This window comes from Plecotus auritus (assembly GCF_963455305.1).
Source record: "Plecotus auritus genome assembly, chromosome: 11".
In the NCBI taxonomy this organism is placed as follows: Eukaryota; Metazoa; Chordata; class Mammalia; order Chiroptera; family Vespertilionidae; genus Plecotus; species Plecotus auritus.
Window position 1 is genome coordinate 19,899,847 of NC_137777.1, and position 16,580 is coordinate 19,916,426.

The 16,580-nt window shown below is 36.4% G+C and overlaps 1 protein-coding gene across 1 annotated transcript in view; it reads left to right on the top strand.

Moving 5' to 3' along the window:
* The window catches only part of PKHD1L1 (PKHD1 like 1), a 140,977-nt gene that overhangs the window by 99,022 nt on the left and 25,375 nt on the right, over window positions 1–16,580 (top strand). The window contains exons 56-63 of the mRNA XM_080646789.1: window positions 927–1,056; window positions 1,792–1,910; window positions 4,010–4,139; window positions 5,622–5,795; window positions 10,975–11,078; window positions 12,008–12,137; window positions 12,876–12,997; window positions 14,595–14,685. Of these exons, the coding sequence (XP_080502915.1) occupies window positions 927–1,056; window positions 1,792–1,910; window positions 4,010–4,139; window positions 5,622–5,795; window positions 10,975–11,078; window positions 12,008–12,137; window positions 12,876–12,997; window positions 14,595–14,685 (1,000 nt within the window). The remainder of the gene's footprint in view (window positions 1–926; window positions 1,057–1,791; window positions 1,911–4,009; window positions 4,140–5,621; window positions 5,796–10,974; window positions 11,079–12,007; window positions 12,138–12,875; window positions 12,998–14,594; window positions 14,686–16,580) is intronic.

Below are 16,580 nucleotides of genomic sequence, written 5' to 3' on the forward strand. Positions count from 1 at the left end.
GCTCAACCACTGAGCCATGCCAGCCAGGCAGTCTGTTATTATTATTCATTTAAAAGAATGTCCTAACCAAAAAGCTATTAACACCAACTATAATAATAAAAGCATAATATACTAATTAGACTGGACAGCCAAACGACCTTCCGGACGACCTTCCCGATGAAGCAAGGGCTGTGAGGACCGAGGCAGCCGCCGCAGCTGCGAGGGCTGAGCCCCTTGCATGAATTTCATGCACCAGGCCTCTAGTTAAAAAATAAAAGTGGATAGTAGCTTTTCTTTGGTAAAACTAAGCTTTTAATATTTTAAAGGTGTGATATTTTAGTTACATGTGTGAGCTTTGAGGCAAGTTAAAGCTACGATTGAATCCTTGCCTCACTGTTTAATAGTTGAGTAACCTTGGGAAAGTTATTCGTCTACTTTTAGCATCAGTTTTCTTACCTATAAAATGTGAATAATACCAACTCATGGGTTTAGTGTAAAGGTTAAGTGGTACAATATAGGTAAAGCCTTACACAGTATGCCTGACATAGAATCAGCAAGCATTTAGTAATAGCTTTTATTACTAACAATCATGGCTCATAAATGGCACAGCTTGGACATAAGTAGATGAATGTATTATATATAGGCCATATTATTTTACAATCCACTGTGGTCTGTTCAAACAGCACTAGTTTAGGTCTTAAAAGGTCCCAGTTTTAGGTCCAGTTCTGAAAGTAAATAGATATTGAACTTGACCTAGGAAAATTAAATTGCCTATCCCATAGTGAGTAGATTAAGTTGAGGTCACTTCCATTGTAATACTGTTCTTTGTATAACAGAATTTATTCATTTTCACTAGACAAGGCTTCAAGTCTTCCCAATTCCTTTTTTATGGGGGAAATTTTTTCTGCTCAAATTTTAAGTATTGACAATTTTCTGCTTCACTGCAGGGAGGTAGATTAATTGGTGGCTGGGAAGATAACCCTTTTAAAGGAGAATTACAGATTGTTCTTAGAGGAAATCATTCTACTCCAGAGTGGGCTTTTCCAGAAGGACCAAATCAAGGATCAAAAGTCTTAGGTATGTGTTTCCAGACACTAAAAGTATCATGCGTATCAGTTTTAAGAATGTACTTTAAAATATTATTATTAGTTCTTGATTTTATGGTTCAGAAGCTTTTACAAATATTTATTTATAGTAAATGATTATAAAAGTGGCAGAGATTTATTAAAATTAAGTCATGTTACATTAAATTAGATATAGATGTATATATTTTAAATCAAAATATAATTCATTATAAAACTAACATTAACAAATCTCCCCATATGCACATTATACATTTCCAATCTGGCTTTCTTCATAATCTTGCTTTTCTATGAGCAATAATTCTTTTCATATTTTAGTGCTTTTTTTTCTAAATGTTATGGATGTCTTTCCAGATCAATACTTGCAGATAACACCCTTTCCTTTTATAGCATATTGCACCATGGAATTATCCTAGATGGGATATTACAGTTTATCCCATCCTTCTATGAAATACAATTTAATTAATTCTAGTTTCCTCAAATTTTCAAATATTGCTGAACTAAGCATTTTCATTCATATATTCTTGTGTACTGGCCTTAATGTCTATTCACTTCTATTCCTAGAAGCGAATCAAAGTGTCAAAGCCCTGAGCAGATGACCCCGATTGGTTTCATTCATTCTAAAATGTTCAATCGCTTATTAGAATATATCAAGAACAGTTTCATTTTATTTCAGCACCTAACTCAATACTGTGTGTTGAGTAAGTAGCAATGTGCTTTTCTCCTGCAGGGGTGTTTGGTGAGCTGGACCTTCATGGACTTCCACGTTCGATATATAAAACCAAACTCTCAGAAACCGCAGAGGCAGGTTCCAAAGTCCTGTCTCTGATGGATGCTGTGGATTGGCAGGTAGAGGAAACACTAGGTGGTGGAAAGTGAGCACACACAATGGGTCCACATAAAACAGGTTTCTTCTTTATTCTCACGGACATTTATTTCTCATATGATTAACCAGTTGAGAAATATGTATTTTGCAATTAACTTGCACTCAAAATGCTGACCTGATAGCAGGCATTTAAAAATTGTGGTGTCAAAGGTCCTTCAGAACATATAAAGAACAACATGTATATATTAGTTATGAAAGGGAAATGTGAAAGTTTGGGGATAAAATATTTGTTTACAACAAAATCTTGCAAAACAGAAAGAAGAAATTGTTTTAAGTACATTTTATTGTTATCTTGGTTCTCTCTTTACTTCTAATTTGTTTATTTTACATGGTAACCATTGGGAAAGAAAACAAATCCTGATGCCAAATGATATTCAAATAATGCCTGTGTTAAACGTGTTTTGGTAAAATGAGTGGTGGCAATTCCATCTCTGCTATCCCCATCAGTGTGCATAGGCCACCGACTCACATGTTTTACAAATACGCTTTAATGCTGAAAGGTCAGGGAAATGGATTGATTCCTTTTCCAAGCTCTCAGATCTCAGCCAGTTCCCTCCTACTGAGTCACAGAACAAAGAAAGCCTTAGTCTGAGTAGATCAAAACAAATCATCAACGGGGATGGCTCTCTGAATGTAGTCTAAAATTGGTAAATAGAAAGAAGATTTATCGGGAGGTACTGTAATCTATGCACAAGAGGTTCTTATTTGTGATAGTTGAGTTGTGATTACTTTTTAGATGGTACTTAAATGATTTCAATGTCCCTATTAATTCTCTAATTAATATTGTATTATTTACGCAAGTAATATGTCTTACATATTAATTATCCAATTAATAGCTAACCAAGTGTCAGACATCTTCTGGACAAAGGATTCAGTGGTGAAGAAATTGGTCAAACTATAGTGGACATTACATTGGGGTGGGAGAGGCAGACACGAAATTAACACATAAATGTGTTAATTTCAGACTATGATTCACTGATGAAGGAAATAAAACAGGTATTGTGAGACAGACTACCTTAGTAGAGGGTGCCAGATAACATTAAATAGGGTGGCCAGAGAAAGCGTCTGTCAAGGGTAAGATGGGGTTCAAGACATGCTACCCAAAAATATTAAACAAGACATGCTATCCCAAAACCTTAAATATTTTAAGATGAAGGAATTTGAGAAACAGCCTGTGCTGGAAGGACTTTCTGCTTTCCCCTGAAACAGATTATAAACCTTCATGTGTGAGGTGCCCTCCCTGTACCCAAAGGAAAAGACCATCCTTATCTCTGAAGACAAAGCGACACAAAGAAGAATTGGAACGAACCTTGCTAGTTCTCCCAGTTTATTACACGGAACTCGTACCCTGTCACATTTTCCCACTACTCTCCCACGTCATGAAACCTAGCATAGAAACACTCACGGATAACAATTTCTTCAGATTTTCGCTTCCTTATGAAGGCTCCCGTGTCCCATAAAACTTATGTTAAATAAATTTAGATGTTTTTCTCTTGTTAATCTGTCTTTTGCTATAGGGTCCCCAGCTAAGAACTTAGGAGGGTAGAGGAAAAAATTATTTTTTCTCCCCTACAGGTACATTTGAGCAGAGATTTGGATGACGAGAAGGAGCTCGTCATATACAAATACAGATTCTAAGACTTGGTCTTCTTGCTCTTTAAGATTTCTCTTCCTTTCCTACCTTTCAGGAATTCAAATGATAGTTAACTAAATTTTAAAACCTTCGGAAAATTTTTTTAAGTCTTAAGGAGTATTGTTCTCATCAGCTTTTTAATAAAATATGAATTTTTTATTTATTTAATTTTTAAATGTATAGCCTGATTTTATTAAATTACTGAATTAAATGTAAGAAAATTCTAAGATAATTCAAAATTTAGAATTAGAATTCTTAATATCAAACAGAAGCATATTTATTTTAGACATCTAAGTATATTGTTTTTTTCTCTGTAACAATACCATGATTCTAATCACATATAAATAAATTAGAATTTTGAATAGTTATTAAGAAATGTAAACCTATTTTTAAAATTGTTCTTGTATTTGGCACTTGATTTTTCCTAAGGAGGGAGAAGAGATTGTGATAACAACCACAAGTTATGATATCCACCAGACAGAAACTAGAAGCATCGTTAAAATCCTGCATGGTCACAAAATTCTCATTCTCAATGATCCCCTTTCCTACACTCACCTCGGTAAGTGGTTGTTCTTTAACCAAATAGATACGTAATTAAAATGTCTTAAAGTCGTCACATTTTAGTGCTTTCCTCTGTAATTACCATTATTAGATGAAACATCTCACAATTATTTTAGAAGAGCATTTCACTTAGACTGGCACTGGTACCCAAGGGGTGCTACTGTTTACATGCTGGCTAGGAAGAGTCCCTGCTATAGCCATTCTTTCATTTAGCAAATATACAGCAAAGATCTACTGCATTACATTCTCTCATTCTGTGGGATAAGGTGTCACTTTCTGTTTTAAGCAGGCTTCTAGGTGATTCTTAGGCACGTTAAAATTTGAAAACCCTTGATCTGAGAGCATCTTTGTCCTGATTGGTTTCATTGACACATTCCTCAGTTGTAACTTCATTTAAATAAACTACAGCCAAATGGTAGACCATAATCATCCAGGAAAGAAGGAATTCCTCAGAATCAACTGAAGACCAAATCTCAGCCTGTAGGATCAGGGCCTTCCCAGCACCCACCCTTCCCCCATTTGACCCTCTACCTTCCTTGGAATCCCAGGACATGGAAGCAGACAGGAGAGGATGTCAGAAAACCACTTAGATGCTCTGGTGCTCATGAGAACTCCAGCTGTGAGGCGGTGTGAGAGGCTGTGGATAGGTGGCCTCCGTGAAAAGGAAACTTAAGAGAACCTTTTAAAGCAGTATTTTAATAGAAGCATATATGTCTTCCATTCTGTATCACATATTTTCCTTTAAATCAAAAAGAAAAGTTTTCGTTGAAGAACATTTTTAATTGTAAAGCAAAAAGTTTTGGAAGTTTGACATTATATAGTCTTTGAGTTTTTCCTTTAAACTACCAAACATTTCTCTCTGTTTGAAATGTACCTGCCTGTCTTAAAGTTTTGACTAAGATTTCCAGAAATGTAGAATGGAATTTAGGTTATGTTTTATAGATCATTAAGATGCAAGTATACACACTGTTTGCTATGCTACTAGTATTTACAAAGAATTTTGATTGATACAAAATATGCCCAGGAAAAGTACAACAAACCAAGGTTTGGAGGTCAGGAGAGATAATATTGATGTATTGCTGATTCTCCGCACAGCCTTGGACAAATTCTTTTACTTCTCTACCTCACTTCTTCACCTATTAGAATTACAAGCAGCTTCTCAACTTGCCTTACAACAGTGTTTTCTTGTATAAAGTGATTGCAAACTTCCTATGAAGCAATAACTTCCTAATTGCTGATTATAATAATCTTTTTGGTGTTAATAGAAGACATACTTTTGATTAACATTTTATTTTATAAATAAAAAGCTATCATCATTTCAGTCTGCCATCTATGTATGTTAAAGTATAAAACTTTAATCAATTTATGCATTTGTGTTGACTTTTGGCATATTAGAAAGCTATGCAGCCTATGAACAGCAAATAAACTAATGAAGATGGGAATTTCTCAGCATTGGTACTACCTAGCTGTCCTGTTGCAGGTGAAAGATACCAAGTTCCTGGAACAGGTCAGAGCTACACATTAGCAGCTGATGTTGGGATACTGAGCAGGAACATCAAAATACTTGGTGAAGACTACCCAGGCTGGTTCCAGGAATCATTTGGTGCACATGTCCTGATCAGCTCATTCACTGAAAATATGATGACTTTTAAAGGTTGGTACAAATTCCGTTTCTTTTCCTAAATGAAATACATATAGCCTAGTCTTTTCTATGTGTAGTCAGTTCTTCAGTAATTCTCACGTCTTTAAAGGATCTTCTGTGCTAAGAAACAAAATTCAACTGAGTACATTTTACTTTTTTATTTTTTTAAATATATTTTATTGATGTTTTACAGAGAGGAAGGGAGAGGGATAGAGAGTTAGAAACATTGATGAAAGAGAAACATCAATCAGCTGCCTCCTGCACACTCCCTACTGGGTATGTGCCCACAACCAAGGTACATGCCCTTGACCAGAATCGAACCTGGGACCCTTCAGTCCACAGGCCGACGCTCTATCCACTGAGCCAAACCAGTCAGGGCGAACTGAGTACATTCTAAAGATCTTACTGGCTTTATCTAATGATTCATGCATCAGGCAGCATCCATTCTAGCAGGTCAAAAGGAGTTCTGAAGAACCGTTCACAAGGAAAGATTTTATAGGCAGAAGGGAGCAGGAATGAGGAAGTTATACTCAGTAAAACAGCAATTTGGTTAGTGTAAGGCATGCATGTAAGCATAACCAATGGACACAGACACCAGGGGCGTGAAGACATGTGCTGGGGGGAGGTGAGGCAGGGGGGGAGGTCAATGGGGGAAAAAGGAGACATATGTACTACTATTTGTAATACTTTAAACAGTAATAATTTTTTTTCAAAAGGTTACTTTCCCTGTAGGAGATGGCAAGGGTTTATCAGGCACATTACCCTGATGCTGATAGGCCATTCCTGATTCGCTGATTTAAGATTCCATTTCTGGAAGATGCAAAACTGTAGTTAAGTTAAATTTCAGTTTGGTGGTGTGTGGCTCAGCATAAGTGACTCTGCTTTGGGCCTGATGTGTTGTTTTTGATACTTGGAAAAATAAAGCTTTGAGTGGGATTATATAGCCCATGTGCTACCTTCCTATACCAAATCACCAACATTATTCCACTTATTTTACTTCAGACAGTAAGAATGACCAAATTAACAATGACCTTAGATAATAGCTTGTCCAGCTTCTCACCCAATCACAAATCATTTTATAACAAGCACAGCAGGTCAGTTATTTTCTAAGGGAAATTTTAAAACATACTAAAAATAGTGAAAATAGTGTAATGAATCCCATTACCAGCTACCACAATTATCAACTTTCCCCAATTTATGTCATCTATATTCCCACCCACACTATTTAAGCCACTGAATTATTTTGAAGCAGCCCCATTTTTTAAAATATATTTTATTGATTTTTTACAGAGAGGAAGAGAGAGGGATAGAGAGTTAGAAACATCGATGAGAGAGAAACCGATCAGCTGCCTCCTGCACACCCCCTATTGGGGATGTGCCTGTAACCAAAGTACATGCCCTTGACCGGAACCAAACCTGGGACCTTTCAGTCCACAGGCTGACGGTCTATCCACTGAGCCAAGCCAGCTGGGGCAGCAGCCCCATTTTTTATTGAGATGTAATTAACATGTAATATTGTGTAAGTTTAAGGTGTACAATGTATTTATTTGATACATCTATATATTGCAATATGATTACCATCAGAGTATTAAGTAGCACCTCTAACATATCACATAACTATTTCTTTTTTTGTGTGGTGAGAACAATTAAGATCTAGTCTCTAAGTAACTCTGAAGTTTATAATACAGTACTAGAGGCCTGGTGCACAGATTCATGCACCAGTGGGGTCCCTCGGCCTGGCCTGCAGGGATAGGGCCAAAACCAGCTCTCCGACATCCCCTGAGGGGTCCCGGATTGTGAGAGGGTGCAGGCCATACCAAGGGACCCCACCAGTGCACAAATCCATGCACTGGGCCTCTAGTATGCATGTAAGATCTTTGGTTAATCTCTTCCCGCTGTCCCCTCTCCCCACTTCCATCTGAGATTCGCCAGTTTGTTCCATGCCTGTGGTTTCTGCTCCTGCATTGAGCGTGTGCCCCCTGGTGGTCAGTGCATGTCATACACGTCATAGCTACCGGTAGGCCAATCATCTGGTCGTCAGGTCACAGTGCTTTTCTATATAGAGGTTTTCTATAATCACTAAGCTGTCCATTAGATCTCCGGGACTTATTTATCTTCTAGTTGTAAGTTTATGTCCTTAACCATCTCCCCACTTTCCCCACCCTCATCCCCTGGTAACCACCATTCTACTCTCTGTTTTTACAAGTTCAGCTTTTTTAGATTCCACATGTGAGTGATACCATATAGTATTTGTTTTTTTCTGTCTGACTTATCTGACTGTAATGCCTTCAAGATACATACACGTTGTTGCAATTGCAGAGTTCCCCCTTTTTCATAGCTGAATAATATTCCACTATTTACATATACCTCATCTTCTTTGTCCTATTTATCTGTTGACGGACACTCAGGTTGTTTTCTTATTTTCATTATTGTGAATGAAGCAGCTACATAGTACTTAATCTAGAAACATTTCAGAATGTAACTCTAAGACTTTTAAAAACACATCTGTAGGTATCAGACTTAAAAATGTTAATAGTTCCTTATCATCAAATGATTGTTCAAATTCTTCCAATTTAGCCGAAACCAGTTTGGCTCAGTGGATAGAGCGTCGGCCTGCGGACTGAAGGGTCCCAGGTTCGATTCCGGTCAAGGGCATGTACTTTGGTTGCGGGCACATCCCCGGTGGGAGGTGTGCAGGAGGCAGCTGATCGATGTTTCTCTCTCATCGATGTTTCTAGCTCTCTATCCCTCTCCCTTCCTCTCTGTAAAAATATCAATAAAATATATTAAAAAAAAATTCTTCCAATTTATTCATCATTTCCCTTCCTCCCTTCCTTCCTTCCTTCCTTCCCTCCCTCCCTCCCTCCCTCCCTCCCTCCCTCCCTTCCTTCCTTCCTTCCTTCCTTCCTTCCTTCCTTCCTTCCTTCTTCCCTTTTCTTCCCTACCTTTCCCATCCCTTCCTTTTCTTCCCTTCCCTCCTTCCTTCGTGCTCTCTTTATTCAAATCAGGCTCTAAATAAGATCCATGTTGCAATTAGTTATGAATCTTCAATGTCTTTGATTCATTTATTTTTTCTTGCATTTTATTGATAAAAGGAAATAGATCATTTGCCCTATGGTGTTTCCAATAGTCTGGGGTTTAGGGATTGCATTCCTAGAGTTTAAGTTGTTTCTGTCTCCCTTATATTTTCTATGCCTGTGTAGGTTAGAACTAGAAAACTGATCAGATACAGATTCAGTTTTTAGGCAAGAACTCTTCATAGGTGATCGTATAATTTTTCATTAGTAGGCACATCTTAACTAATAAAAGAGAAACATGCAAATTAACCATCACTCCGCTACGCCCACAGCCAATCAGAGTGAGTATGCAAATTAACCCAACAAAGATGGAGGTTAATTTGCATATGCAGGCGAGGAGCTGTGGGAGGGGCATGAAGCCTGCTATGAGGGGAAGGGGGGGAGTGGAGGGAGCTACTGGAGCAGTGCTCCGGACAGAAGCGAGGACTTGCCGGCTCCCAGGTAGGCCAGGAGCGGGGATGTGCCGGCTCCTGGGCAGCTGGGGAGCAGGGACTTGCTGGCTCCCGGGGGGCTGGGAGTGAAGCCAGGGGAAGGAAGGCCTGTTCTTGCATGAATATCGTGCAGCGGGTCTCTAGTAATATATAACTCTCCTTTTGAGATGTTAGCAGCTATTCATGATCATTGCCTGGATTAAACCACTGAGGTTTAAAAAGGTGATATTTTAACTATACTGTTCCCTCCTCATTTATAATCTAGAATACCTCTATAAAGAGAAGCTCCTCCAATTATTTGAATACCTTGAGGGACAGTTTATATAGGAAATGAAGAAAAATGCTTGATTCTTTCCCCTTTTTAACTCCAAAGGTGACAAGGAGTTTTTATTTGTTTTGTTTTTTTATCAGTGTCATGATACAAGATTCCAGGCATTGGGCTAAGTGTTTTGCACATATTATCCCATTTAATACTCATCATACTATGGCATAAATATTGTCCCCCTTTTAGTTTTTTTATTTTTCAATTACAGGTGTACAGCACAGTACAGACATTTATATAACTTACTAAGTGATTCACCTAAGAAGTCTAGTACCCACTTGACATCGTACATAGTTATTACAATGTTGTCCCTCTTTTAAAGATAAAGATAAAGAAATAGATGACTAGAGGGGTAAAATTGCTCTAGTAATCCATGTGTCTCACTTAAAGTCCCAAGATGGGCCTTATTCCCATGACAACCTTTCCTTGCTCCTACTGTTTTGTGATGTAGATAAAGAAAACACAGCAATGGCTTTGTAGGCCCACATGGTCTGTGAAAACCATTTCTTCTCTGTCTTTAGTGTATTAATCTTATGTTCCCTACTAAACCGGTTTTTTCCTTCTAGTATGAAATAACTCCTCTCTAATGCATTTTATTAAATATCAGTTTTGAAGCAAGGACTATATTCTACTGGTTTCTTACCAGCCGTGGATCTCTGTGCCTCGGTTTTCTTCCATAAAAGATAGGATTAATAAAAGTTCCTAACTCATAGGATGTTGCATGAGAATTAAACCACCCACTGCCAGCAGTTAGTATAGCTTTGGCACAGAGCAATCTCTCATGGACTGTTTTTGCTGTTATTACTAATCTATGAAATTGGCTTTTGTCAGCTCAGTGGTACTTATGATAAACTGATGAGCAGATAGTTGGCAGTGCATATTCTAGAGAGGTTATGTAACGATAATGCCCTTAAAGTCTCTTTAGAACATCAAAATGGAAATGTCAGGTGAATTGTATCTCATGCCTTATGTCATGTATTCTCAACAGGGACACTATCACCACCAAGGGGTGAAGTTGGTCCTTGAGGGATAAAAATACCTTCAGTTATTGCAATGGTTTGTAGCCCCCCAAAGGACCACCATACATTAACAGATACATAGTATATCTGTGTTATTAAAATTTCATGGGGAGGGGAAGCTATTAGGAAAAAAATGCCTGAGAAGGCTCTGGGGAGCAGTGAAAAAAAAAAGTTCAGAAATACTGCCTCATTTAGATTAAAAGAGCAATAAAAAACTAATGAGATTTCCATGAAAGTTGAAAACAAATTTGTAATGGGAAAAAATTACAGCTTTTGTAGATTTTTAAAAATGTTTTCTATTTTTTTCAAGAAGAAATAAATTTAACTGACTCCTTCCCACAGGAAATGCCAGGATAAGCAATGTGGAATTTTATCACAGTGGCCAAGAAGGCTTCAGGGACAGCACGGACCCACGATATGCTGTCACGTTTCTTAACCTAGGACAGGTTTGTACTTGTTGTTGAATTTTTGCATATATCCAAAGTAAAATATTTTTATTTTTATTTGATTTTCATTTATCTTTACTAAATAGCCATAGCTTATGATTACTAAGACTATGATATAATACAACTTTCTTAGATGTATTCCCATTAACTCTTTTAGACTCATAGTAGCATTTCATTCCACCCATTTCATGCATTTATTTAGGGTAAGTTAAATAAAAATAGAAAAAGGAGCAGAGAAGGTGAAAGGATTGACTATCTATAATAGTATCTAACACCTTCACTTTATTTTGAAATAACCAAACATATTTCCCATTTCTGTTAAACAAAGTGAGTATTGCTTAAATTTTTCAAATGAAAAACACCCATGTCTGTATATCCACGTCTCTGACAAAGTGGGGAAATAAGTATTCTGTGAGGGCTGGTGACTTAAGAAAAATGAGAGTTTATTTCTTATGGAAATAAAAAGTAATCTTGTAGGTTTGAAATTGAAAACCCTAAGCTACTCATTGACTAGTTCCAATAGACAGTTGAGTCATAACCCCTTGCCTAGAATGTCAAATTTTGAAGAAAAAGAAAATCCCTGTTAATCATGTAGTAAACTAACTATTGTGAAAAAATAAATTTTAGTACCTTAGCATTTTATAGGTAATGATAGAAATATAAATGCATAGCAAAGTACTTGAGAAATTTTTACCTGCATTTTAAATAAGCGTACTTTAGTTTTTGCTTTATTTAATCATACATTTAAGATATATGGACATTTCCCAGGATTAAAAGACCTGCTGGGAAATCATCTCTTTTTATGGAATATAAATTGAGTATTTTATTTATCAAGGTGTGTTTCCTGAAAATCACCTACTTTGAATTTTTTCTTTAAATATGTTTTCACTTTATTTTTAAAATACTCACTGAATCCTGATGTTTCATAGATTCAAGAACGTGGCTCATCTTACATTCGAGGCTGTGCTTTTCACCATGGCTTTTCCCCAGCCATTGGTGTGTTTGGGACAGATGGATTGGACATAGATGACAACATCATCCACTTTACAGTGGGGGAAGGTAAGAGAATAATATTTTGGTCCAAATAACGTATCTTTCTGAGACAGTCTTATCTGTAAGCTCTAGGGCCAAGCTGTCCAGCTGATCTTGCTTCGAGAATGGAAATGGTTGATATCTGTACTGTTACGGTAATCACTAAAGCAAATGTGGCCATTGAGCACGTGAAATGTGATTAGTGTGACTGAGGAACTGGATTTTTAATTTTAATTGTACTCAATTTAATCGTCCTTACTTTACATGTCAATAGTCACATGTATGGATACCATGGTGAATAGTAGAGCTCAAGAAGAATTATTTACCAAACCCCGATCCTATGAGATTTATCTAATACCAATAGTTTAACTTACTATGACTTTTAAAATACTCCTCACATGTCAATCAAAAAGCTTATTCACTAATAAGGTAAAAATTATATTTTATTTTAGGGGGTTATTCTTTCTTGAATATCATTAAAGAACATAATACAAACTTTTTAGATATATGCATAATTATTTATGTGTTTGTTAAATCCTGAGGTGGAACCTGTGAACCCACATATTTAACAAGCACCCAGAAGATCCTAATTCAGGTAGTCTATTAAAGAGGTAGAGTTTCACTATCAGAGTTCAGAGGGCTCCATTTAAAATCTAAGGGATTCAATTATCAGGCTTAAACTAGAAAACGAATTTTCCCCACAGACATCCCCCATAATACTTATTACAGATGTATATGTATTGGGGGGATTTCATTTTTTTCCAGGCATAAGGATATGGGGGGATGCCAACAGAGTCCGAGGAAACTTGGTTGCACTTTCGGTTTGGCCGGGAGCCTATCAGAACAGAAAAGACTTAAGTTCAACTCTCTGGCATGCAGCAATTGAGGTAATGCAAACAAACTTATAATTATACAAAATTATAACTTCCTTATGGAAGACTATAATTTCTGTAGAAATTATAAATCTCAAAATATTATTGAAAACTATTTCTTCCTTAAAGATTGGTGAATTAGTAAAATGTACTAATTAAAGGACTGAATGAACTTTCTTAAAAGATCATGTGGGCTCCAATAGCCATTGGATTTTTCTTTGTGTTGATGCCCACTGGTTTAAATAGTTCTCTTATTCATTGCTTCTCTAACATTAATTATTGCTCTCAGGTTACGGTACAGGGCCTCTGTGCTGCTGACTGAGTGCCTTGCACATATTACTACAATATTTAACTCTGAATTTAGTTCCCTTCCAAATGGAAAATTATAATAATAGACTATAGAATTTCTGCAACCCCTTTCTCATCTACAATTTTTTCTTCTACATGCAAGCTTATGTACTCTTATCTAACATTACTGTTGGACCCTTCTTGATTCCCATGAAATTTTTTCCATTACTATTGGTCTTTATTTAGATGCAGAGTGATATTACAAACAAGAAAATAATGTAGAGAAAGGATCTGGAGGAAATATGGCTTCCTCTTGTTTTTGTTTTAGTCACTTAGGCCATAGGAACAAAAAAGAATTACAAGTAGTTCTTTTTGAAAGATTGGATAAGTATTGAGCTTTGATTTTGTGCAACTATTAATATCACCTTACAGTAAAATGTGAAACTTAGTATATATTTATGAGGTAATAATGTTCTCTTTCATCAATTTATAAATGTTTGAATGTAATCAAATGTCAGTTCCTCTTCTTTAAAGTTATCTGTATCTTTCGACATAAAATATACTTTACTTTTATGAATACCATTTGACTATTTTATCATAATCTTTAAAATAGGATGTTTAATGTGCTTTAAATAATTGAGCTTTTAACTGTTTTGCTGACACTGTAGACAAAAACTAAACCTTCTGTGTTGGTACTTTTCATTTTTTACCACTTTGTCTTGACTCATAAAATTGCTTAGTCATTGCTTAATACTCATGCTACCCAGTTTTTTATTAAAGCAGATTTTATTTAAAGTATTGAATGCCTCTATTGAATCTTATAGTCCACTGTAATTTCCTTGGTTGTCGTGTTTTAAATAAATCAAATTGGTAATAGAATATAACCAAAAAGAGTGACAAAATATTTGTAACCTTGCTATAATACTGGAATTTAGCCTATAGCTTATAAATATTGAACCACATCCAGTGGATTTTGTTACTGAAATAAAAAATAATCCCTTAATCCCCTTTTTATACCTTAGACTTCTTAGGATTATTTAAGAAAAATAATCCTAAGAAGTCTAAGGTATAAAAAAATAATAAAAATAATAAATAATCACTTCAATGTACTTTTCTGAGAAGTCTAGTGATGGTTTTATACCAAGAACCTAAGGTAATATCAATACTTCATTTGTAATGTAAGTTTGAATGGAGTGAATTCTGAGTCAAAATTTTCCTCCTGAAAGTGTAGTCATAATTAGATATCCTGTGTGTTGCCTACTGGCTCTCATTGCCTAATTGTGGAAGGGCCTGACCCAAAGCATTTTCTTTGTCATTATACTAGATAAATAGAGGGACCAATACAGTCTTACAAAAAAACGTCGTGGCTGGATTTGGAAGGGTGGGATACCGCATTGACGGGGAACCTTGCTCAAGTAAGTCTTTGACATAGAGTCACTAAGACTAGGAAATAATTTGTTCCTATTTGTTAGAAATAAACAATTGTTGTCAGTCCAATATGTGATATAGCCACTCTCTGGGCACTGAAAGGACTCAACAAGGGAAATTATTTCAAGATACCGTTGGATCTAAAGAAAGAATGGATAGGCTTTTTTTTTAAATTACTTTATTGATTAAGGTATTACATATGTGTCCTTATTCCCCCATTACCCCCCACCTCCCATTCATGCCCCCACCCCCCTGTTGTCTGTGTCCATTGATTAGGCTTATATGCATGCATATAAGTCCTTTGGTTGATCTCTCCCCCTTACCCCCACTGTCCCCTACCTTCCCTGAGGTTTGACGTTCTGATTGATGTTTCTCTGTCTCTGGACCTATTTTTGTTCATCAGTTTATGTTGTTCATTATATTCCACAAATGAGTGAGATCATGTGATATTTATCTTTCTCTGCCTGGCTTATTTCACTTAGCATAATGCTCTCCATCTCCATCCATGTTGTTGCAAATGGTAAGAACTCCTTTTTTACCGCAGCGGTTCCATTGTGTAGATGTACCACAGTTTTTTAATCCACTCATCTGCTGATGGGCACTTAGGCTGTTTCCAAATCTTAGCTATGGTGAATTGTGCTGCTATGAACATAGGGGTCCATATATCCTTTCTGATTCGTGTTTCTAGTTTCTTGGGATATATTCCTAGAAGTGGGATCACTGGGTCAAATGGGAGTTCCATTTTTAGTTTTTTGAGGAAACTCCATACTGTTCTCAGACAACTATTTTCCATGTTTGTGATCACAAACCTCTAACAGCAATTTCAGTTCCTGATTTGGCTGGTATTGGAACAGTGAATACCTCATCCCACTTTCATAAAATGAACTGTAGAGATACTAGTACATGCTATGGGGATGTGCCACTATCCCATGCTTCTGCTTTATAAAGGAATAGATGCTCACTGTTTATGTGTTAAAACCTGCAAGCATGAAAGGCGAAGGACAGGAGCAGACAGTTCTCAGATATATTCCCATCAGATGAGCAAACATTTACACGTTGCTGCTTGAAGGACAAAACTATATAAATAATAGAATTTAAGGCTTTGTCTCCTAAGAAACTTACTTAGTTAAAGGTAATGGGATTTTTCCTCTGAAAAATTTATATTCCTTCTACAGTTTTGTTTTTCTCAGCATAGTTATTTTTAAGATTCTTTACATCAGCATTTTTTGGTGTAAATTCAAAACTTACTGGGCTTATGCTAATTTTATTCTTATGCAAGATACATTTTGAAGGGATAAACCTACTTAACTTATTTTTTGATACATGCTCTTTTTAAATATTTTAGTTCCCAACAGCTTTCAGTAGCTTTTCTTTGTCTTAAAATGTAAATATATGCAATTTCTCTATAACTTCTTTGAAGTGTTGTATGGTTTTTTGGAAATCAAAACATGACCTGTGAATATGAATATGTACTAATATGTGATATCATGTCATGCATTTTTTACTGACTATATTGATATTGCTAAATAATTGAGAGTGTCTATAGGAGTTTTTAGATTTCAAGCAATTGAAACATGAAACATCACAGAGGAATTGAGGGTTTAAGTTCCTGGAATGGGACATCAACCTATCAAATTCATCTCCCAGACCATGAGCGGCTAGGATGCTGGGAAGGGAGGAGCCATGCTTGCCCACAAGTTACCTTGTGTGGAAACAAGAAAGAGACATGCAAACAGCTTCTTATGAAGGAAACAAAATAGAACCCTGGGAAACCATCATCAAAATGTCAATCTCAAAGGACTAGGAAAAATGGAAAAGCAGTAGAAGATAAGATGAAGTCAGATCCTTGGGGACTAAGTATAATTTAGGGGTGGCTCTGCTC